The sequence below is a fragment of the Ruditapes philippinarum genome, unplaced genomic scaffold, assembly GCF_026571515.1.
Source record: "Ruditapes philippinarum isolate M1 unplaced genomic scaffold, ASM2657151v2 ctg1439_1_1_1_1, whole genome shotgun sequence".
NCBI lineage: Eukaryota > Metazoa > Mollusca > Bivalvia > Venerida > Veneridae > Ruditapes > Ruditapes philippinarum.
The window spans coordinates 21089-47657 of NW_026862107.1; the positions used below are offsets into that span (position 1 = coordinate 21089).

The 26569-nt window shown below is 31.4% G+C and overlaps 1 protein-coding gene across 12 annotated transcripts in view; it reads left to right on the forward strand.

The window, feature by feature from the left end:
• The first annotated feature begins 1834 nt into the window (after positions 1-1834).
• Positions 1835-26569, forward strand: part of LOC132717954 (CD2-associated protein-like) — a 54487-nt gene continuing 29752 nt past the window's right edge. For 8 of the 12 annotated variants that reach the window (XM_060701549.1, XM_060701542.1, XM_060701545.1 and 5 more), the window contains exons 1-9: positions 1835-1949; positions 8836-8990; positions 9169-9310; positions 10776-10885; positions 14173-14293; positions 15964-16100; positions 17336-17369; positions 17825-17841; positions 19193-19232. In XM_060701549.1, coding sequence (XP_060557532.1) covers positions 1946-1949; positions 8836-8990; positions 9169-9310; positions 10776-10885; positions 14173-14293; positions 15964-16100; positions 17336-17369; positions 17825-17841; positions 19193-19232 — 760 coding nt within the window. In that variant the 5' untranslated portion in view covers positions 1835-1945. Of the gene's footprint in view, positions 1950-8835; positions 8991-9168; positions 9311-10775; positions 10886-14172; positions 14294-15963; positions 16101-17335; positions 17370-17824; positions 17842-19192; positions 19233-19712; positions 24338-26569 lie in introns of those variants that run through there. The other 4 variants (XM_060701539.1, XM_060701540.1, XM_060701541.1 and 1 more) reach the window with 4 other exon arrangements.

Consider the following 26569-nt stretch of genomic DNA (forward strand, 5'->3'; position numbering starts at 1 on the left):
AAAAATAATTTACTGGTATATTCCGATAATTTGTTGAAAATGATGTAGAGAAAATATGAAAACTGATTGAATTACCCGGAGAATTATAGCATTAGAAAATATTTTTCCACCGAAGTTTATTTAAGTGGTATCTTACCCAAATAATATTTAATTATTGACAGGCAGTTATTTCTTATCAATTTATTTAGTACGCTTTGTTAAAATCTATAGCAAGGCAGTTAAAGAAACATAATTTCCAAACTCATAATTATCAATTCAGTGACAGAATATTTATATTTTAAAACTAAATCTACAGTTTTTTACATTATTATCTTTCTTTAAATACAAAGTAAATTATAGTTGTTATAAAAATTAAAATGATGCATATCTAAATTTTTCCAATATTTTCAATAATTAAGATATGAGCTGTGCACTCATTACTAGAAATAAGTAATTTTGTTTTCTTTTTAAACCCAAAGCATAGTTTCAAAACATATACTGGTCTAAAAGATGAAAATTTAAGATTCGTATACATGTATCTATCATTACTACAATGAAGAAATACCATGTCAAGCTACATCATTTTAACTTCTAAACCTTAATTTCTCGTTTTAAAATGTTGTTGTAAGTTAAATTCAAATCTAATTTAAACACATTTTTGGCTCTTTTTGTGCATATTTGTAACATTGTATTATTAAAATATTTATAAAAAAAAGGAGCAAAAAAGTTGAATCACAGCTTTTTCCAAAGTGTCGGTAAACGGCTTTTCCTTTTAAATCTACAGGACTGGTCTTAGAATTCAAGATTCTATATTGGTTCCATATCAACTTTTAATTCTTAAATTAACATAGATAAAGCTAACTTTTATGATCGTTATACTGTTGTTAGTGGGAAATGAAGGGTTTTTGAAAATTCGGGGCATTTATTAATGTGTCTTTGGAAGAATGTCAACGACAGAAATGGAGATGCATGTGCTGATTGTACATATGTCTAGCAGATCTAACGTTTATAGTAGGAACTTTTCTTGGTTAAGGTATGACACACCCCCAACCGCTAATGCATTACCTCCGCTTTATTTGAAGACAATTCAAATAGGCTAGAACTGCTGTCAACTGTCAACTACATTGAAACTGATGGACGTAGGTTCAAACCCCAAAAGTGGCAACGTTTTTCTTTCTTTTTCTTTCAACACCATTTTTGTATCTTTCAGATCCCTCTTGGAAAAATGTGTTTGATTATATAATTACTATAGGTATTTAATTATTGGCTAAATATTTGCCATTTAACAACAAATATGTCTCACATTCATTGACTTTGTGAACTATTTTCCCGTGTATCAACTATTTAGCCAATAGAAGGGCAAAATTACAAAAGATATTTATCAAATGTTTGGTTTATCACAAAATGTGACTTTCCCTGTCTAGATATATATACATGTAGAATTTAGATGTTTGAAAATATTTATCTATATTTTTTGAAAACCTCTATAGATAAATCCATTGAAAAATAGTAAATTTAGCTTCTATCCATCACATGTCAATTAGGTCCGTGGTGATAACATATAAATCTAGAATAAATTTATAAGTCTAGATCTATTGTGTAGATCTAAACTTCTTGAAATCGAACCACTCTCTATATTTAGATCTAATATTCTGTAATATAAATCTCAGGTCAAGTAAACCTAAGATCTATGCAAACATCAAAAGTAGATTTTGATCATGATAATGCCTAATCACTTTAGTCTGTAAAACATAGAAAAGGAAATAATGGCAATATCAAAAATCGACTCCGTAAAAATCTGCGAGTGTTCCTTTTACTCCGTGTCATTTCGAACGCTACTCCGCGTCAATGGGAACGCTGATGTCCGAATATTGGTCACGTGATTATCCGCCATATTGTGGTGGAGGAAGCTGCAAAAATTTTTTACTGACATTTTTCATGAAATCAAGAACTTCTTGGCCTCAACATGGGTAAATAACTCATACTTTCGTTCTTAAGAATGATTTCCAACATTTGTGTCATTTGAATTATATATTTAAATCGTTTGAAAGCAAAATGCAGAAAATGCAAAATTTTGCTGGTTTACACTTTTTTTTTTTTCAGTGAAAATTTTTATTGCATGAATTTATTTTTGGGTGAAAAATTTGTCGATTTTTAAAATTTTTTTTAGGGTTTTAAATAGAAAGAAAAGCCCCAAATTCTTTTCTCCTTTAAAGGGCAAATTTAAACCCCCTGTTTTTGAAACCCAAAGAAGAATTTTTAGATAATCTCCTGGATTATTTACCATCTGTAGGAGGGGGATTTAAGGATATAATAAACTAAAGAAAACGGAATGACACTTAAAAATGTGCATGAATTAGACCCCAGGGTCTATTCCAGGATATAGCCAATTTTGGCGATCTCTTGAATTCCTAAAACTACAGTAAAAAAAACAAGAATAAAGATCAACAAGGCAAAGGCAAAGTTCACAGGACGTTTGTTAAGATTGTTAACTTTGTTAAGATTTCGCAAAATATAATTGTTCCTGTCCAAGAGTCGGCATCATTTCTGTTGATGTCACTAAGTTCGGACACTCGGATAGATGTTCTTTATGAAAGGAAACAATCTGATATGCAGGGTTTCTATTGACGCACATTTCCTGCGTCCTTGACGCAAAAATAGTAACCTAGGACCCTCAATTACTCTAAGTCTGCGTCCACAGGGACGCAAATTAAATTTTCCTCCGTAAATGTCATTTGGAAATTCCTTCCGCTTTTTTAAAGGAAATGACGTAATTTGGTAGATGGGTTCTAATATTGAATACAGCAGAGTTATCTTTCTTTCAATTAATTACAGTTAAATACGAAATAAAACGGCGCACACTAGAATTTAGTCAACCTTAAAAAAGCGTCCCAGTCTATGCGTTGCTATGAAATAAATCGTATAACATGTCAGCTGCTCATCCAAAGAAATCACGTTACTAGTTTTAATGAAAAGTGGCTAAGTACTTACCCGTGGCTCGTCCAAAACAAGAAGACCACGGGTATGAAATGCAACCATTGCGTCTCAACCAAAAAATGTAATCCATTTGCCTCGGAAAATGGATGTTTGAACTTCCAGAATAGTACATTGGTCCGTCATCAAGGGTCTAAAGATCACTTGGACGTAGTTAAACAATTGATAAAATTAGTCGGACCAGATGTGAAAGATCTTGACTTTCTGCAAGTTGCAAAATTTCAGCCAAATGAAAGAAAGGAAAAAATAAAATGTAACAATACAGGGCTCATCCTGGGGGGAAATTTTAGGGAGAAGTGACTTCCTCGCAAAAATAGGGAGAAGGGAAACAACCCAATGTGTATGCATTAACATCCTTTAACTATAATATAAACACAATTAATCTATTTATCAGCTATTTATAAGCTTTCTCTAAATATTTATTTATATATTTTCATATAGATTTATTGATAATAATGTGTAAAAAAATATGATGAATAAATTAATTCTGGGACATAAGAGTTATCTTATGTCCCAGATTAATTTTATATTTTTACTTTCTTCACTTTTAATAGAAGATAAAGTTACATTGGATATTGATTAATAAGATCTGTTTATCCCAGCTGTTCTGATTACATAAATTTCTTTTATGATCTTGTAAGTTGTAATGTCACATTTATAGGCATATAATGATGCTTATAAAACAATTTTCAAACATCGAAGAATATGTAAAATATGTACTGCAAACATTTGTGCACATTATATTTGATCACTAAAATCATATAAATACATTCATTTCTTATTGAAAAATTTGACCGAGAAATGATAGAAAATAAATTTCTAATTACCTCCCTTTATTTTCATGAAATGTTAAACTCTTAATATCTTTATAAATAATGCTTTTTGAAATTTTCAATATTGATAAATCTTAAACTGAGCGTCATATTTATGACATTAAAACAAATATATATACATTGAAACAATAAGAACACTTCTTTCCTAACAAATTTTCATACATGTACACATGATATACGACCGATATGTAGCATGCTGATCATGATTCCTAGTTTTTTCTGGGATGTCGTGCCCACGTGCGTAAGCTGTGTCAAATTTGGCATTTCTACAAAGATAACAACATGTCAAACACTCACACTGTCTATAACATACCAATCGTAAGATTTTTGCGAATTGGCTGCGTAGGTGTATCAGAATCAGTAACTTTCTTTTACTGCTAGGTTTGGGCATTTCGGCCTGTAGCCATGACATGAGCGACATAACAATTTTTAATTGATGTTAACGGACTGAAATCATTCAAAACTATGATTAAGTTTTTTAATCCGGTCGCTGATCATTAATGAAATTGATTATATTTAATTGACTAACAGTTTTGTGATAACCGTGAAAAACCCATTGCACATCGCCTTTACTCAGGTTAAACACCGCGTGTATATCAATTAGGGAAGATTTGCACGTGTTTAGATGATCGGGAAAAAACAGTCTATAATTATCGCCAAATCCTGTATTAAACTGGCAAAACTGTCACACAATTATGTACCCGAAACGGGCCGATGCTCTCATTATTTACTGTTTAGAGTAGGCGGTCTATCGCTTTGCATACAGGTAGAAGGGTAGTATAAAGCGACGCTCTGATTGGTTTATGATAATTAGTAGGGATGGGTACCACCAATTTTTTTGTACCGCGGTATATCGCGGTATTTCACCTGTGTACCGCGGTATGTACCACGGTATTATGAAGACACTTTTTAATGTTTAACTTATGCAAACTAAGACCAACTGCCATAAGAATGTTTAAACATTTTGATAAAACACAATACATTTTAGAAAAACAGATTAATATCTTTATTTCTTTCAACTAACATCTGTCTACCTGACTGGAAAATAATAAATAAAAGAAAGAAGAAAATAACCTTATTGTCTTGATAATATTTAACAAAATGCCTCCAAATATCCGATTTCCCCTTTGGATTTTTGACCGTGGTGAATTCATCCATGACGGTATGAGCTGTTTACAAGTTGGGCTATGTCTAAATGCTTTACGTTTTGTTATTGTCGCCACTCATCAATACGTCAACATGTTTACTAGCCTTAGACTGAGCACTAACATGGGTGTCCCCTTTTAATGCATTTAAATGAAGAATGATATATAGAAATTATAAAAATGTCGGCGGATGAAATGTATTTACACTACATAATAAATATGAAAAGCAACCGGGAAACGATCCGACCTTTCCGCGACTAATTATTCGTTAGAGTATTATACTGTGCATTTACTGCTGCTCTAAAAATAGACTTGGAATTCCACTTTAATTTAGGTTGAAAGTTGAAACACAGATTACAGGGTAAATAACGTCCGAATCTTACAAAAATATTATGTAAAATTATATATATTAAAAAACCGGTATTCCTAGGGGTCGTACCGGTACGTACCGCGTCTGAACGAAACCGCGGTATACCGGTAATACCGCACATCCCTAATAATTAGCAGTCGTCATATGGGCAGATACAATCTCTGCTCTTTACATCGCCAAGTAATTACTCTTTGGGAATTAAGATTTTATTGGCGATGTTGACTTCTCTTTGATCAATTGGGAGAGCGGAATGGAAATATACACAGCGAAGTTTTCGCCTGAATCGCCCTTCCGGATGAGCCCTGATATCTGGCTTAAAAGTTGTGAAATCTGTATGGGAAGATACACAAAAAGTGTCTGGTTGATGGTCAATGACCAGAATTGTATTTGTGGAAATGGTTAGGGTAACAAACAGTGGATGAATATCCTCAAATGTTAATGGCAATGAATCAGAAGTTAAAAAAGGTAACAATTTAGATAAAAACTAAATGATGAGATTACTTGTTAATTTATGGAAATTATTTATTTCCCTTTTTGAATCTCCATAAAATAAGAATTGGAACCAGGGTGGATCCCTTGAGTGCCATGGTATTATATTTTCATAAATTTATAACATTGAAAGTCGTTTACATTAATTGACATATATAAATATAATAAATTGTTGCATCTTTACTTAAAAGTATGTATCAATCAAAGATTAAGTCAATAATCCTAGACAATAAGATTTAAAGACATTTTCTACAGTTTTATGAAAAAATAATCCTTTTATAGAATTTTCTAAATTTTTTGTATGATGAGTAAAATTTAATGACGAATGTAAAAATAAAAAGAAAAATATATGTTGACGTGTTGGATTTCTTGTAAAATGACAGTTTCCATGGTAACCGTATATCTAAAAACTGTCAAAATAGCCTAACTGTGTTATAACGAATAGAAAATGTATAAGATAGCTTAAAACACACAACGGGCATTGTTTTATGCAAAGATAACCTTATCTAATGATTCTGTATGAAACAAATGATAATCTGAACATATTTCTTCAAAAAATGAGTTTTCCATGTTCCTTAACCGAACAAAAAATGAGAAAAATGAACATGAATTCTAAGAATAATTAGAGATATTGAAAAAAGTGTTTCATAGAATTTTCTAATTTTTTTGTATATTGTGTAAAATTTAATGACAAATTCAAAAAGAAAAAGAAAAATATATGTTGGCGTGTTGTATTTTTTGAAAAATGGCAGTTTCCATGGTAACCGTATATCTCAAAATTGTCAAAATATCCAAACTGTATTATAATAATGTATAAAATAGCTTATTACACTCACAATAAACATAATTTTATACAAAGCTTGCTTTTCTTAGGGTTCTGTATAAAAACAAACGATAATTTGGACATATTTCTTTAAAAAATGAGTTTTCATGCTTTTTAACTAAACAAAAAATGAGAAAAATAAACATGAAAATTTTCTGTAAAAAATTAAAGCTATAAGAAATTTCTTTTATAGAATTTTCTACATTATTGATATATCAAGTAACATTTGATGGTGGATTCAAAAATAGAAATAAAATATATATGTTGAAGTGTTAGTTTTTTATAAACGGGCAGGTTCCATGGTTACCGCATATGCCAACTGTCAAAATTACCACGCTTTCTTAAGAAATATCAGTGTTATACTAAATGTATTGTCAAATATAAAACATGTTGTAATACGAATTTCTTTTTCTTTTGATGTTATATTAAGTAAATGATACTGAATACTTTTTTTTAAAACATATCTAGGGCCATATTATTTTTTCACTCGACTAACATACCCGAACAGTAAGCAAGTATTCAGAAATTTACAAAGAAAATAATGAAATTCTGAACATTTCTTGGATATTAATTTTGTTTTTTTTATTCAACACTTTTAAAATATATCATTTCAGTTGTCTGCCAGTAATCAAGTCGCGACGCACTTTTGTCACTGGTGGGGTAACGCGCGCAGAATTATCATCAATGCTGTCGTACTAATGCTTGGAGGAATACTTTATGTGATGTTGTCTAAACGACATTCTTATTCTTTTGAACCAATCTCCTTTTGAACATTTATAAATATCTATTCTGTATTATTTACTCATTATTTGCTTATAGCCGAAATTTAAACACTTATCCGAATACTATTCAACTTTACCTTCATTTGAAGAGTAATTAATCCGTGATTATCTTTCTTGGATGCGAATAACGATGCGCACAGAAAACTACCGAAAACGTCTTTAATTCAGTCTGCCATGTTTACAGGTGGTACTACTTATGCAGAGTTTTCATTATTAACAGATTGGTGATGCATATCATCAGATGAAATGCTGTTAAAATTGGTTATATTTTCAGTCTGTAGATTAAAATATCCCCATTGACCCTTGGCCACCTCAGATAAAAAACAAAACTCTGCTTAAACAGGGCTCCAGATAATTTTTTAGGGCAATGAGTATTTACTCATTGATTTTTTTGTGAATGAGTAAAACTTGAAATCTGAAATTTAGCAGGAGTATTTTTACTCCTTAAAATGTATGTAAAAGAATAAAACATTTATTATGCTTCCATGTTTATTGCATTATTATACTTGCAATACAAGATATGTCAAAGTCATTTCTTTTGCTTTTTGGACTCCCTTGGTTTATAATCTTGCATTTCCAAACGGCATACGTTTTATTTGAACCTGAGGCATGTTTCTGTTGCTCATACAAGGCAGTGCTGATTATTTCATTAATTATAACCTTCACAATTACTTTTGGGTCGATTAGTTTTGGCTGAAAATACGAGTCAATCATTTTAACTTTTGACAGCGACATTGTACCGGATGTTTATGAAATTGCATTAATTCCACCACCTTACTATACATACGATAACAACCGATGATAGGCGGAACTACAGGAAGTTACCGTTAGACACTGCAAAGTATTCATACGAAGTTAATTCCACCACCATACTATACATACGATAACAACCGATGATGGTCGGAACTACAGGAAGTTACCTGTGACGCTGATGATAATCACCGAGTTTACTTTCGGTTACCTTTACGCGAAAGAAATGTTGCTCAATGCGTAACCTGAATTTTGTGTGCGTTTTCATACGCTTAAATTTTGTTTTGAATGCGTAACATGTAATTTCCATGCGTAATTTACGCGTATACGCATCTTATCTGGAGCCCTGGCTTAAACAATTCAGTGCATGTTGAGATTACCAAGATATCGGCAGCAATGCAGTACCAGCAGGGAGTACTAAATGTCAAATCTTTACATTAGATTCTACTTGAAATAGTGTATATCATTGTCTAAGAAAGCATGTCCTGTTATCTCGCTACCAATTTTTAAATTTATAAGCTAGGCTATACCCCAAAAGTTTTATTACTCAGTAATTGAGCGTCAAATTATTTATGTGTTTTCTTGTAAGTTGAGATTCCATGTTTCATGTCATTTAATTATTTTGAGTATAAATAAAGTTCTGTCAATTTGTTGTATTGTAATTTTTCAGAGGTGGAAGTGGAATACAATTATGAGGCTGAACAGTCCGATGAGCTGTCAATAAAAGTTGGGGACATTATCAAGAATGTTACCATATCGGAGGGAGGCTGGTGGGAGGGAGAGCTTAATGGCAAGAAAGGAATGTTTCCTGACAATTTTGTCAAGGTAAAAAAAACAACACATACTTAAGTATTATATAAATTTGTAATTCTTTAAGTACCTTTAAATCTGTATGTTAGCAATAAATGTCAGAAAGATATATTTGAGAATCTTGTGCTTTGTATGTTTTGATATATATTGAATTATTTATATTTTATCAGCAATTTTTTTTTGGAATTGTCAGGTTATTAAAGATAAAGATGCAAAGAAGGATGAAGGAAAGAAAAAAGATGTGCAAGCATCAAAGAGACAGTCAGTGAAAGACCTGGCTAACAAGCTTAAAGGCCAGGTACATGAAGGTGCTCCACCTATGATGAGGAGAAAAGGTAATAATGGTATTTGTTGCTACAGTCGAAACTGTCATATGTGACTTTCCAAGGGATCTTCAGAAAAAGGTCACATATGACAGGGAGTCTCTAAATACAGTCTCAAAGAAAATTAAATTTAAATACTATCTATCTGTCTATATACCATTGTGACTTTACATACATTACTGTGTGAAGGAATAATATCTAACCAATTGCAAATAAACATAGGTATATGTAAACAAAATAAGAATCCATGTGAAACAAATATATTAGCATGTATATCATATACAATTTAATTTTATTTTTTTGTATTAAGATTTAAATTGAATCTTTATGGTATAAAATAAACTGGAATTTGATGCATTCAAATCATTGAAATAAATATCATACTTGTAAAAGTTAAACATATCCATATCCAAAGCTTTTTCTGGTTTGGTATCAATATTTTTTCCGTATTAATTATGCAGCCATCGAAAATTGAATTAAAAAAATGCTGCATAAAAAAAATCTTCCGTTCGCACTCTATAATTTAAAAAAAAATCTGACACAAGTCTTAATCCAGTTTACTCAGGTCATTATGTACATTACACACATCGATTGCATCATGCTTACCATATTTGGCAGTAGGGAACAGACGCTATGTCACTCGATACCTGTATACATGTTAACTGTGTAATTGAGGGTCGCTTGTCACATATGACAGGGAGTCATTTAATTCAGACCATTAATATAGGAAAATACGTTTGGAGTACTGAAACAATGTTGGATAAGACAGGGAGTTATTGAAATCAGGGGGTCGCTAAGGCAGTCTCGACTGTATTTCATTGGATAAATTCTATTTCCTTCCTAAGCTCTAAAGGTCATTGATTCAACCAATGTGCTTGTCCCAATAACTGCAATTATGAATAAAGTGGTAAATAAGGTTGCCCTCAAAGTACTAAGAAGTATCGCTATTAGCTTGGGCAGAATTGATGTGACTTGAGAGATCCATTAAATATACTTGCAATTATGATCTATAAAATAGTTAGGGAAAAATATCTCACCATACAAAAACTGCTTGTTGTTTGATGTCAATATTCTTGTTGCACAATATTCACCACTTTGTCAAGCCTTGTGTGTTAATTTTGTCTGTATAATTGAATGTTGTTAATGCTGACAAAGCTAAAAAATAGATCAGTTGCATGAACATGAATAAAGGACATGCCAAAATATATATGGTAACATAGGAATGAATTATTTAGGCAACATTAGGACCATTTTAAAAGGTAAGCTCAGCAAAAACTTATTTAGGCAACATGAGCCTGAGGACTAGTTTAAAATTTTACTTAAGCAACATGAGAACCACTTGACATGCATCATAGCACTGTCTGTGAACTTAGCAGACAAAATGAGAATGTCCACAGAATAATGCAGAGGAACATGATTTTTTAAAAACAAATAAATTTTTGGTTTTAACATACTGTATGGTTTGTTTATGTTTTAGCAGAACCTCCAGCGAAGAAAAAGAAAGCAAAAGTAGTCTATTCTTATGAGCCTGAAAATGATGATGAACTTAAACTAGAAGTTGGAGATGTTTTAGATGTTATTAAACAGGTAAAATTGTTAAACAGGATCTCATTGATAAATTGATTATTACCTTTGAGACAGTTGGAAATTTTTCCTTGAAAACTAAATTTTAACATGGTTCAAACAGACTTTGAAAACTTCATAAATTTGATGCAACTTTTTTATAATTCCTTGAATTTGAAACAGACGAAAGGTTCTTGAGAACTCTTTGAATTTGAAAAAGATTGTTGAAAAAGTCGGAAAATTTGAAGTGTAAATTGATATTAAAAATCTGCCATTAAAATTAAACAAAAGGCTTTTGTGATAACTTGGGTAGATAATAAAGGAAGCCAACAGGTAATTATTATGGGAGAATAAGTTTAACCCATACTTTTGCAGTAAATGTTATAGTGTTCAGTTCAAGATTGATTTCTAAAATTTTGAGTAGAACATACAAATATATGTTTTCATGTAAGTGACTAAATATAAGATTCTTCAAACCCTGGTTAGACATGATGTCAAGCAAACAAAATGCTTATGCAGGACACATAACAAACTACTGACATTGATAAAATATACACATACGTGAAAAGCAAAACACAAAATTGAAATTGGGTTGCTAAACAAAGACAGTCAAAGATTTCAATAAACGTATTTCAAAAAGTTCTTCTATAAGTGCAGTTAAGTGTCAGCTTATCATGCTTCTATAACCCTGTAACCCACCCACTGTTAGTGTTAATACTTATAATATTAATAGTAAGGATACCATGGCTTTTAACAGTTATGTCAAAAAAAATAACAGAATCCCTAAAGAAAGACTGATGGCAGAAAGTTTGTGGGCATGTAGGCTTATAACAACTTATCAGTCATACAAGTCTTCAGAATACACTGATAATAGCAATTCAAGCCAGGTGTGAGTTCCTGTGTGGTGAATGAAATTATCATACTTGTTTTGGGTTTTGCAAGCTATTTTAAACAAATTATACATCAATTGATGTTTAATTGGAACATGTGTCATTTAATTGCATTCACCTGTTGCAAAATTGTTTCCTTATGTATACAGGATATAATGTGCCTCTGAAAAGTGTATTTAATGTTAATAATGACTTGACTTATATAGGAAAGTCCTTGAAATCAGTAGCCAAAAGGTTATGTTAATAGGCTTTAGTTCATTCTTTTTAATAAAATCCAACATTCTTTAAAAAAATTATCACTCTTCCCTACTTCAGCAGTAAAAAGATCCCCCGCCCCCCCATCAATTTTATCAGCAATTGAAATCTTGACTAAATTTGACATTTTATTTCCTGCTAAATAAACTGGTGAAACATAGTGAACATTGACAAGTAAAGTAGTTAAATTAATCTGAAAATCTCATTTTTGACTTTACCCAGATGCTTTACCAATATAACTGTTAACATAGACAGCTTTAATGTTCTTGGAAAACAAAATATGAAGTTACGGGTATTACCTATTGACTGTTCAATTAATGCAGGGTTTTACATCTCTTTTGAAATTTTCGGGGTCCAGTGGATGCGCAGCCTAGAAAAGTAGGGGTCCAGGCCTAAATTTTAGGGGTCCAAAATTATATTCACTAAAAAGACTATGAAGACCACTCAATTTTGCTTAAAATCATTATTTACCCTGTAAGAAATATGCATGTATGTATATTGTACTGTTTTCATAAGAAGTATATGATTTCAATATCTGTTATCACTAGGGTTTTTTTTATAGCCCCTTAACAAAAATATCATGTGCTACTTCCAAGGCTTAGTCTTTGAGTGGCTGGAATTTCAAGTTTTAGTAGCATATATTGTTATTGATAAGGTGATTACACCAACAGACTGAAAATTGTACTGATTTATTTGTAAATATTTTAGCTCACAATAGATGTCTTTACAGACCAGTCAGCTAAAGATGTTGTATTTTTAAAAAATATCATATAATCAGTTCAATAAAAACAAACGCTTTTCTTAAGCTTTCGACGTTTAGTCTTCTTCAGAAAAAATTGACGTTTATAAAATAACAAATGACAAATGATGCAACGTCCGTTTAACTATACGCTAAACAGAACGTGACGTTAACGCGGGAATAAAAACTTTGTCCAATAAATACAGAATCTTTCATGAATATAAATACAGCAATATACAATGAATTACACATATAATATGGATCTGCACATGTGATACAAAAATTCTCATAATTAATAATAATAAATTTTTTTTTTTTTTTTTTTTTTTTTTTTTTTAAATATCATATAACACAAGGCTGACGAAACCGCGTTTGCACCTCCTCATAAGTTTAGTTCGCCGAAACCATTATATTTATAACACCACCGATAATTACATACCCAGTGACTTAATTTCTATAACACTATAAAAATAAGTTTGCAAAAAACACTGCCTTTTTTATTATCGCCTGTTCCTGTGCCGAACCGGTAGATTGACATTGGATACGCTAACCAATAGTTATTGCCTGTAATAAATAGTCCTTCTAAATATAGCCACAGAAAAACCAAAAACAGCTACCTAAAATAGATTTTACGGTAAACGTCATCAGTTACTGTAGCTTGCACTGTAAATGTCATCAGTTTCTGCGACGGGCACTTGCCAATAGCATGCGCAGTAGATTTCAGTTATGTTAACTTCCAAAATAAACAAATGCAAGCATTTTCTGCTCTCTGTATTAGATTTTAACTGGAATTTTGTGAGCTTCAAGAAGGAAGAGATAAAATCATGTCTGGTCAGAAACAATAATATCTATTGTTTTTGTGCGTACACTTGGACGCAAGTGGATAACTTATATGCGTACATGTCAAAATTTATGCATATAGGGACGCAGATTCTGCGTCCCGTAAAACCCTGATTAATGTATTTGAAATTGAAATTTAGAATAAAATCTATTATGTCCCCAAATTAGGATATATATATAGAGTATAGAATATAGAATTTACATAGAGTTTGTTATTTCTTTAACATTATAATTTTATCTATCTATATATATATATATATATATATATATATATATATATATATATATATATATATATATATATGTAATAATTAAAAGACTGATGAAGTGAGAATAAGCACGAGAAAGATTCAAATAAGTGTGCTTGCTTTTTTTTCACAGGTTTCTTACCTAATAACAAAATAATTACCAGGCAAGTTTTATAGAACAGTTGTCAAAGCAAATGTGTGATAAGTTATTATGAACTTTTATTTTTGAAATACATGCAAGTAATTGGTGCTTGGTTACAACCAGTTTGCACCATGCTTTTGACTTGTAGAGAATGTTTTGATGATATATACTTTTACCTACATATTTTATGTTGCCAGGAGGAGGAAGGCTGGTGGGAAGGAATATTGAATGGTAAACAGGGTATGTTTCCATCCAACTTTGTTGAAATTGTAGATGAAGCTGGAGAATCACCATCTCCTGAAAATGCAGACAAATTTGGTGAGTGCTGAAATGTTGATATTTGTATTTGTCATATATAAGATTAAAATTACAAATAAGGTTAACATGTCAAATTGGATTATCCATCTATTCCGATTCAGGCCAAGTAGGAAGTAACAAAACTCCTAAAACATGGCAGTTATAAATTTACTGTTGCTATCTGTGTAAGAGTATATAGAAAAGTTAGTTGTTGAATAGTTTCGCTAATACAAGACTAAAATACAATGACAGACTGGCACTAAACTAATTAATGAGCAATCCAATTTCAACACATATAAAGTTGATTTTACCATCAAAATATATATGGCTCTTGTATACATTTCTAGTAGTTGATCTGTATACATGATTGATAGATTTACTAATAAGTTCTGTGGTTTCCTCTATTGCAATTGATAGAGACCTTAACTCAAGTTCTGTATAAGTCTATAATTTCAGTTATTATTCGTTTATCCTCTATCAATTTGGCTTATTATTAATTAATGCCATCTATCTTTTATGCTTTGCTTAGGTATGTTTTCATTGCCACCAATAATTATTCTTTCATTCTAATTTTATCTCAAGTCTTCAAATTTCTGTTCACTTTGTGCATCCTTTTCACAATGTCATTTTTATACAGGAAACAAAAAATGTATTAGGTATCATCCCACAGACATTTCTTGGTACCAAATAACAAATAGTTTGGATGATAATGTAGTAATTATTTAGGCATGGCCTTAATTAGTTGTTATTGAAGTGGTTCCAGAAACACAATATTGATCAAATACCTTAGAGACCTACTGTAGAAACATACTGTCTGCAGGAGTGGCATTTAAACATGTAATTCTATCTACATGAACATGTCTCTGTAATTAAAGCTATTGCTTCAAAGTTAGAGCAAAATTTAAGGGTTATCATTAAAAGTTTTCAAAGATGGTTTGTTTCAAATTTGAGTCTGTCATTTCTGGTTTTGTTGCATTGTCAAGTAAGAGAGTTTTCTAAGTTTTGAGGTGGCCAAAAGTGCATTTTAGACAGTTATTTTGGCCTACAGTGGCCTCTGAATGACAAACCTGAGAATTTTATATTATAAAAGATAATTTGAGCCGCGTCACGACAAAACCATGCTGTTCGCTATCAGTTTCTCAACTTGTTATAGGGTTTGTAAGCGAACAGCATGGATCCTGATCAGAATGCGCAGGCTGGTCTGGATCCATGCTGGTCGCAAACCCATTATGTTGGTTTTGTCGTGACGTGGCTCATTTAATGTTTTCAAAGACATTGATTATATCTGAAAAAGAGAAAATCAAATGAAAGAAAAGTGGCTGAATGTTTAGTACTGTTCATCTTAAAAATAATTTGTCTTTTACTTTCTTGTCCTGGAAAACCAGAAAAAGGCTTTTATGTGAAAAAAGATTATTTAAATTTTAATTCAGCTACAGAAAGCCTAGGGAAGGTTGCTTTTCACTTGGAAGATGGCCTCTCATTTAATGCCTGATAAAGTTAGTAATAAAAATCTTTTGAGAGAAATTTTGGTAAAACATGCCTTTTATCTTTATTTTTTACATAAAGTTCAAGTGAAAATGATGTTAGTATGTTTTTCTTCAGCAAATACTGAGTAACATGTGATCAAGCTTGATTTTTTTTAATTGGAAATACATAACTAAATTTATGGAAAAATTGAACTTTTGTTACAGAAAATACTGAGGAGCATGTGATCAAAGGGAAAAAAATACAGGGTGTTGGTCTAGGAAATATATTTGGGGATGGTCCTATCAAGTTGAGAAGTACAGCAGGCAAGAAACCTGGTGATAAACCTCTAGAGCCACCAAAGGTAAAAAAAAATGATAAAAATAATTATCAGTATTTTTTTTGTTTATTATACTGTTTTATGAAAGCACACCTGAACAATCAATATGACTTTGTTGTTTAGCTGTACTGTTTATGAATAAGGACACTTAAGATATAAAAAAAGTATTGAAAAGCAACCTATTTAAATTGATAATGAAAAACAACAAACGGTGTACAGAGGTTGAAATTAGCGTGTTAGCGTAAAACTAGTGGACTTTCCTTCAGGCTTCTGAAATTATAATTTACAGCGAAAAATTGTTTAATGTTACCGATACTAGTCTGGCTTGCTTGTAAAATTTAGTCCTTAGTTGTAAGACTGCTTGTAGGTTAGTTTATACATATTTATCTTTTCTTGTTTGTAAAGTTGTCTCATGAAAATAATTCAAGTCATGATTGAGACAGCTTCCTTAACTCACCAGTACTGGTGTTATATGTTGAATCGTAGTTGTGACACAGTAATGGTTGTTTAAATCTAAGAATCAATAAGTGAAATATTGTAATGAGCTGTAAGAAATATATCTTATTTATAAAGTGTAAATAGTATTTCACTCCACTTGAGGGTACAAGTAAAATCTAACTACATATTCTTCAGGCTGCAATAGAAAGTTTTTGTTGATTATCAATATGAAAATTTTTGTCAGTTTGGGTGACGAATTAATTTTTAGAAAAGACAACTCTCAATGTTCATCATGTTAGTTCATGCCAATTTAAGTTCAACAGAACTTGTTTGATAGAAGAAAAAACTATGAATTTTAGATTGTAATGTTTTTAATTTATCTGTTACATTGAAAAAAATCCTTGTAATGACAGGTGTCTATCACTTGTGTGTGCACTGTACATTAGAAGACATAAAAGTCTAGTTTTATCGATACTTGGCAAGCTAGTGTATGTCTATGTTAAACAGATGTTAGATTATTGGCTGTATCTAAATTGACATGAAAACACACAATGTTCTTTAAAGTAAGCTGACTGTGTTGTTAAATTTATCTAAAATTGGAGTTAAATGGTTATAAGAATTAAATATTTCTTGTTTAAAACACAAATTTTATCATCAAGGAAAATTTATTTTATTGATTGTTATGAGATTTGACTGCATGCTGTTCACACAGATAAGTAAATTCAACACATTTAATGTAAATACAGAAGTTACATAACATTTTTTGTCAGTCTTACAAAAAGAATCATTTACACAGTGAAATAAGTGTATTTGCTTTACAGGCAGTAGAAAATGACTCTGTGTATCAATTAGGAGGTAAATACTGCATTTCTTTCTAGTCTATCTCCTGTTTCAGCGGATTTCAGTCTAATATAGTAGATGGTAAAGCATTCTTATGAAAACACTTTTCAAGGGAGACAAACAGGAAGTGTGCTGTTTGTCCATCTGTCAGTGCATGTGTTGACCTGTCTTTGTTGATTTTTAGGGTTATCTTTAATAGTCATTTTGATAGGTGTCACCTAAATGATCAAGTTCCACATTTCACTGTGCTTAATAACAAAACATTTGTGCTTTGGTTCGATTCTAATTTGGTATAATGGCACATACAAGGGTATAAGCTTTGTTGAGAAGTTCAGGTTAAAGGGTAATGAAGGTGTTAAACTAATGAAAAAAATGTGATGTATGTTTTTATAACCAAATCTTGTACAATTTCAAATACTACAAACAAAAACAAATAATCTGAAGTTAGTTCTTGACTTGTAAAAACACAGGGCCAATCTACAACCAGGTATAAAGACATTTTAATGATTTCCTAGCTCAAAAACATAAGCATTCTGCATGGGATTTCTCCTATATTGTATAATTATGTATGTCTGTTAATCTTTTTGTTTGTTTTCTCATGGAAAATATGTGTAACAAGGCATTCTTCTATGAAATTTAATACGAGTATGATATAAAGCATTTTTTCTGTGCTGTTTTCAAATGCTGTTTTCAGGAAAAACTATATTTTACATATGTATACATGAAAGAAATTTTATTCATCTATTTGCAATTTGTATAACCTCAGGTCTACAGTAACAAATTCATTGAAATCTTGATGTTTTTGCATATTGATATACTAGTCTTGTGGATTTTCTTATTTTTGAAGTCAAATTATAAAAAGAAAAAGTAAGCTTGCTCCTTTGAATTTTTATAAAGAAACAAAAAAGTTGTTTTTTCCTCATACATATATGATACTGTATTCTTTGATATATTTATAATGTGTGATCATATGTATTCTTTTGATATATTTTTATCAAAATTATGTTATACCTTTTGCCTTCAATTATTTTTATTTATCACACTGAATAATGTACTTTATTTGCATATAAAGATAATGAGCAATAACTTATTCTTTTAATTTCTTAATTATATATGACAATGACATGGTTGTGTTCTTGTTTAATTTTATTAATGCATTTATCATTAAAGATCCTGTATGTTTTGTGATTGATATTGTTACTGTGTGTATACCACACTTGCAAAAAATTATATATGTATTTAATTATGCAAATAGAACAATTTTCAAACATCAAAGAATATGTAAAATGTGTACTGCAAATATTTGTTCACATTAGATTTAATCAATAAATTATATGCATTCATTTCTTATTGAGAAATTTGACTTTGAATTTATAGAAAATAAATTTCTAATTACCTACCTTTATTTACATGCAATTTTAAATTCGGTAATATCTTTATAAATAATGCGATGGGAACTTACAATATTGACAATCTTAATTTGAGAATCATATTTATGAAATAAAACCATGAAAAAAATGTGTTACAGGATCTTTAAAGTTTTAAAATTAAAAAAGAAAAAAAAGAAACAACAACAAACTATAGTCAGTCTGGTGTAAGAATTTAATGATCTAATTTGTTTTATAGCCCAGTTGTGTTTTTAAACTTTGAAAATGTTCTTTGTAAAATAAGATAAATTTTAAATTTCTAATTACAATTACATGTGCAAGTTTTTGTAAAAGGTGCTTATCCATGTTGATTGTGGCTGTAAATGTATGTTTTTGTTATGACAAAAAATTTAAATTGAAATTAGTTTGTTAGGGTTATTTGGTTATTTTTATTTTGCCTCTTTCTTCCAGGCAGAAAAACGAGAAGACCCAGTGCAAAGACGACTCAAAGGTAGGCTTTAAAAGTACAAATGATCTGTATTTAATTTTGTGCTTACCATTCCCCACACTATTTATATACCCTAGTGCACTATTAACCTGTGTATATTTATGTTTAGAACATTTTAAGGTATTTACAATATGTTTTTTTTGCACTTGAGATCACAAAATTGATTGCTTCATTAGATATTAAGTTTTAGATAAAAGTTATGAAGGGAAAAAAGTTTCAGTGGTCTGATTCAAAGAAATCATATATTGCCATGGCACTTGTATTACTTGTTGATCAGCTTTTCTATACTGCATTATATAAATGGCATTTGCATTTTTACATTGTTTTTGAATGGACTATTGAATTAATTGTCAAGATAATTTCTTTGGAAAATATACTAACCTTCATGAAAAACAGGCAGTCCAGTAAGCCAAACAATGTACAGATTTTCATGCTTAGTATAACTTAGTATTTCTGTTTTTGCATGTCCTACTAACACTTCAGGTTTCAGAGATGTAACAGAAGAAATTAATTCTGAGGAGTCCAAAAAATCACAGTCATCATTGCATGTAGCCAAGAAAGATCTGAGCCTGGTTGAGAAACATCGAAGGCTTTTTAAAAACATTGACTGTTTAGATAATGATATTGAATACTTTGAAAATGAAGATTTATATGTCTTAGATATGTCTGATAAGAGTTCTGATAATTATAAAGCTTCTATTGAAGAAGACCTATATGAGTTTGAAAATGTTGATGTTAATCCTGATAATAATTTAGGTTGTGATAGGCATGAGCACATTGAGATAAAGCTTGCCTACCCAGAAGAGGATTCAGATGTATCTGATGACGGAAGTAAGGATATTGATTTTAATAATAACAGAGATGCAGGAGTTCAAGACTGGTCAAATTATCACTCCAGGAATTTTTCAGAGAAAAGAGAAAGAGTTGGTATGGGAGGAAATTGCTCAGGTGATTATAATGAATCTCTCAAGTCAATATTAGATGACCTTGACAACTGCCTTGATGAAAGTGATAAAAACGAGGATGATATTTTGACTGAAGTCCAAGTAGATAAAGAACAAGATGAAGATATACATGACAAAAGTATACTCTCAGCGTTAATACATGATGACGTTGAACCTCCAGAGCTGGAAATAAAGGCTTCAAAACCTAGACAGTATAATGAAAAGTTACAGACTTTGAATTGTTGGAAGCACACTGAACTAACACCACCTGAAAGGGTAAGTTTTTGTAGAGCTGTAGACAGTGTTCTTGTCACAAAGAAGAGACTAATAGATTCTTCAGAGAAGTTACCTCACCAAACACCTCTCCATTTTTATCGTTTTAAGGAGTATGGTGACATGGAAAAAGCTGCCAGAGCCTTAAATTATGCAGCAGGAGATCTTGGAGCATCAGATTTTATGAAATTCAGTGTAGTTACAGATGATAATGGTTCTACTTCTGTGGTTGCTAAACCATTTCAAGTGCCTAAACATACTGTTCCAAATATCCAACATACACCTACTCCAGATATCCCACATACACCAACTCCAGATATTCCACATACACATACAGTTCAGGATGTAAAAGCAACTCATTCTAAATCTCCAAAGACATACTTTGCTTCTTTGAACAGATCTGGTCATCTCTCTCCATTCATTAAATCCATCGCAGAAAAGTATGAATTGTTTCAGTCAGGGAAACCTCACTTTAAGAAAATAGAAGTTGAAGACTTTCAGAAAGAAGATCTTGAAGAGTCCTACACCATGAGTTTGTTGAGCCATCAGCCAGATATCAGTTTAGATGATGTACGTTTTACTGAGGGTAAAGATTTGTTAAATGATAGTAATGATCTGACAGATCCTTTGGTGAATCAGATGGTGAATAATTATGTTTATGATGTCATAGCTGGTGGACATGCTGCTCTGGGATTAAACGGATCAAAGTTTGACGAAGCAGGCGTAGTAACAGATCTGAATGGTAATCTCAAGACTGACGATGATATCTCTATGGCAGTATGTGTCGATGAAAATTCAGTGAGAATAGTGAATTCAAAAGAGGATCTTGATGATAACTCAATGCAGATTTTAGAGTCAAGTACACTTCTTTGTATGACAGAAGGTGAGGATTTTTGCAATGTTGAAAAGAATAAAGATCAAGGCATCCAGTGGCACAGCAAATTACGCAAAGAGTATAATTACAAAGACATTCAAGACAAGTACCAAAAAGAAAATAGATTACATATTGACAAATCATTTTCGTCATTTCAGGCAGATAAGCAATTTTTTAGGAGGAGGAATGCTCTTAAAACACCCCCAAAACCTTACCAGAAGTTTAGAAGTCATGGCTCTTTATCTAGGAAGGAACCAGAAAGTGATTTTGCAAGACATTCATCTAGCTATTGCAGAATACCATTTAGCTCTAACATGCAAACATTTTGGTTTTGTAAAGATTTTGAAGAATCTCCAAAGTCTGAAAATGTTTGCTTGACAAAAGTAAGATCCCCAAAGAGAACATGCAGTGAAATTTCAGAGTCTGTACCATCCCTGCTAGATATTGCAGAAAAAAACTGCCTGGAAGAGTTCAAAGGAAAAATTGAGGCTTTTAAAGCAGAGTTCCCACATTTATCAACTTGTCCACTGTCTCTTGATAATAAGTCTCCTGCTAAAAAACGAAGAAAGAGAACAACAGAGCAAGCAATAGCAGACTACCTTTACAGACATCCTGATTCAAATCTGAACTCCAACTGGAATGCATTGGTACAGTTACCATATATTGAAGACAACAGTAACAGTGTAGAAACTTTCTTTAAAAGTAATTTAGATGATGCTCTAGATGATAAAAGCTCTTGTAAAAATGTAGGTACCACTGACATTGTTGCCTCCCCAGGAAATTTGGACCTGCAACATCACAAAGATCAGAAGTCAGGTAGTGAAAGAGAAGGGAGTTGTAAAAAGTATGATTTACTAATCAGACAGCCAGTTAGCACTTCAAATTTAGATAGTAAACCATCACAGAATGGCACTTATTGTTTTAAAGACAAACTGTATTCATTTAATAATTCATTGAATAATATTGTAAATAACAAGAAAAACAGCTACTGTCCTCAGTCAACCACCAGTTTTACAAAAGAAAGTCCTGTAAAGTTGGTGCGATTTCAGAAAATGGATGAAGAATTTATTCCTGACTACTTAAGATTGACTAATAGGTCAAAACCGACAAAATGCCAAACAAAAAATGCAACAAAACAGGCTAGAAAAAGACTGGATATGTTAGATTTCTTTGATCAGTACACAAAGAACACACTACAGCAACCATGTCAAAATAAAAGTGAAGTTAAATGTATGCAAGATGATGATGAGACAGTAAAAGTGAGTCGAAATTGTCTTATATTGGCTAGTCTTGGGTTCAAAGATTTTGAAGTTAGAAATGCTGTAGACACGCACATGAAAACAACAGATGATGCAGTGAATGGAGAAGCTGATGTCTCTGATATGTTAGAGTCTAGAAACAAAATGTATTCTGCAATGTCAAAAGCAGTGGAGTCCTGTTCAGAACAAATGGAGAAGGAGAAAGTAACACAGTTTGACAGTATGAATAGAATAGAAAGTAGAATAGGGACAGACCAGGATTTTAGTAGAAATGAGGAGGGCTGTGATGTTACACCTGATGTAGATGCTTTAATGAATGATTTAAAAGATTTGGACCTATCTGACACCCCACAGTATGTACACAATGAGACAGAGGATACCGAAATGCATGCATTCCTTAAAGAAGCTCTTGGATCTCTTGATGATTTAATGACTGCAAGTTTCACTTCAACAGGATCAGTTACTGCTGCGGACAATAAACACTTGCAGGATGCCAGTATCCAAGTCAATGATGGATTCAACAATACAGTTGAGATTCAGAATGATTCTGTGTTAAATGTTGTTGGTAAAAGATGTTTTCTTCATGAGTCTGAAGATGTGTTCTGTGAAAATATACAAGGTGATGATGAGGGTGATGACGAATGTGTGGAAATCTTTAATGACCCAGTACTCACAATTGTTGGCAAGAAATGTGTAATTCATAAGGCTGATTACTTCTTAGATAATTCAGCAGGATTTCCAGATGGACCAAGTCCACCAAAACTCTATAAGAGAGAAAAGAAGATTGGAAATAGATTTGATAATGATGGATTGAAAGGATGTGGAGACAGATTGGTGGATATTGAGGAAAATGTTACAGAAGAAAGCTTTGACAGGTCTCTTATTCACAAGGCTACTCAGTCAAGTCCTCAAGAGAAAAATATCTCAACCCAGACAATAGAATGCTCAATACTTGACACAAGTGTGGAAACAGCTACACAGACTGAGATGGGAGACACATTTCCTGAACAAAATGTATCAGATGATGACTCTAGTTGTTCCATCAAAGATAATACTTCAGTAGATTATGATGAAGCATATGATGTGGATGGGAACAAGATTGATGATTGCAAGGCTGCTGTAGTAGTAGATTCCTACTATGTCTATGAAAGGCAGCCATCCTACTTTTGTGCAAGTTCCTCAGTTGCATATTACCATACTGTAGGAGAGTTGAAGAATGACTACAGTGATGAAGAGGAGGAAACCCAAATATACAAAGATATTCCATTGTTCAAGATAAGTCCTATTGCAGATATTGAAAATAAAACTATGTCTAAACAAGATGTTTGTAGTACTGACCTTTCTTTTGAGTCTCCAGATGTCAATTTTGATTTTGAAGTGTCAAAGTTTCTGGAAGAAATGGATAGTTTGAGCGATGATGAGCTGAATAGAACAAGAGGCTCCAGTCTTGATACTGATCTTACAGTTGGGAATGAATCTAATGCCATTAATAGTGATCAGGGTATAAAACAAGGAGGCCAAGGTGTAACAGATGATGTAGAAGATATCCAGTCAAGGATGCAGGATTCAGGGAAGTGGTTACAGGAATTCATGGTGGCAAGTAAAGCTAATGTAGTAGAAACAGAAGGTCAATGTCATCAGTCCCCTCTCACTGATCATCTTCCAGCTGAGTTTGAAGAGAAAGTTTCATTTTACCCTGGCTACAAATAATTGGAACTCCTCAGTAAATATGCTATACAGCTTTACCTAAAGTTCAATTTGATAAAAAATCATTATGACAATGACAGATGGAAGAAAATAATACATTTTTGTGAAAGTTGTTAAAAATCTTACAAATTCTATAGGCCTATATATAATTACTTGAAACCATTTATAATTTAACATGAACTGTACTTCAGTACTTACTAATATGATATTTTGATGTTTTATAGTTTTAGATATTAAATTTTTTAGAAGTTATGGTTAAGTTAGACAGTATTCTTTAAATGATAAGTTTTAGATCTGTTGAAGTTATTTTGTTGTATTCATTTCCAGATTGACATTGTGAGGTTTTCTAACATATTATACTGTTAATGAAATGATGTTTGGTATCAGGAATCATTTACTGAAAATGTAAATAGAAAAAAGAATTTCTTGCAAATTAAGTTAATGAAAGATTATATTAAAGTTTTGTCCATGAATGACAGACAGTAAATTAGACTGGAGGTTAAGAGATAAGCCTGTTAATGTTTTTTCCGCCTTTATTTGTTAATTTTCAATGTTAGAAAGATTAAGAACTTCTAATGTTTTAAAGTTGTTGTTGTAGTTAGTTGCTAATTAGATTATGTTCCTTTTAAACAAAAATAAGGTAAAATTTTAGTAGTTAAATAAATATTTGAAATCTAGAATTGTTTTCCAATATTTTTAGTTTGACCAGAGAGCTATTGTACTCACCCAGGTGTCGTTGTCACACTTTAGTTTAGCTTTCGCATGCAAGTTGTATCTGCAAAACTACTGAAGGGAATGGATTGAAACTTCCTACGTTTATTTGAGAGCATAATAGAGGGTCGCTGTCCAAGGCCCATAACAAAAATTTGTACCTTTTTAACCTTTACATGAAATTCTGCATTATCTAAACTCTTGTTTTACTATCAAGCTGTGGAAGTTATTATAATGTCATGTGTGATTACTTCTTACATTAGTGTTTAGTGAAGGAATGAAAGCATAATAAAAATTGGCCTGAAAGTTAATTTTAGAGAATACGCCAAAGATAATTTGAGGATTTTATTTCATTTCAAAGTTAGGCATTAGTAAAAAAGAACCTAAGAATTGTTATGATTTTAGATTTGATATTACCCACATTTCAAGCAATAAAAATGGTGTGAAATAAAAAGAATAATTATAAAACTGGTTTACACAAAACATACATTACTTTATTTATCAGGCATTAAACATTTAAATATTTTATCACCATATCAAATTACATATTGTTCAAATGTATAAAGGCATGTACATGATTAACAATTGTATACAAGTTATAATTAAGTATTTCCCGAAAGTATCTCTTACAATTCAATATCAAATTTCTATAATAAAAAGGCATTATTTATTGTCGCAATTGGAAATTTTTGAGGAATGTACACTAATGTATAAAATTTTCCATTATTAACAGTAATTTAAATAATAGAAAATGAACAATCTAAATGATTATAAGTTTTGCAATTTTTGCTTATTTTCATTATGCAAACAAGAGCATGGTTATAGTTTATCAACACTTGGTCAACAGGAAGTTACAAAAAATACATGTATGAATAGAGTGTTTGTTTGATTGATAATGCAGACCCAATATTGTATAAAAATAAAGATTAAACTAACTTAAGTTCGGCCTTTGAAGTAAATATGTTTAACGGTTTATCCAATAACATGTTTATACCATTGAATAAATACTCCTTGCTGATCCCATGAAATATCTCACAAATTATGAATTTGATTAAATTGTAAGAAAAATATCATATCTTTAGTGCGATAACAGGTTAAACGCTATTTAATGAAATAAGGAGTTAACTCGTTGGGACTGCACTTAAGGTGACGATTTATGACTGATATTATTGATAATAATTTCATACTATCTTGATACTAGTATTAAGTCGGTCAGCCAGCATTTCTGTCCAGTCGCACATGAGGGTCTATTGTTTTCCACTCGATTTTATATTATGACATTGTAATCTGTATTGTTAACTATTTAAAAAAAAATGTTTTCCAGTTCATGACCTTTTTACAGCGCTCTGTGAGAAATTCCAGCACATTCAATAATTCAATTATTGGAGAGATATTGAACAGTTACAAATAGCAGGACATGTCCATTTACACAAATTTAATGGTATAAATAGGTTTAAAACCTCATAAATCAATTTGAAAATTTTTACTCATGATAGCCCAGTCATACTGTATCATCATCCTTTAACAATTTGTTATATATACAAGATCTGTTTGCACTACATGATGTATATA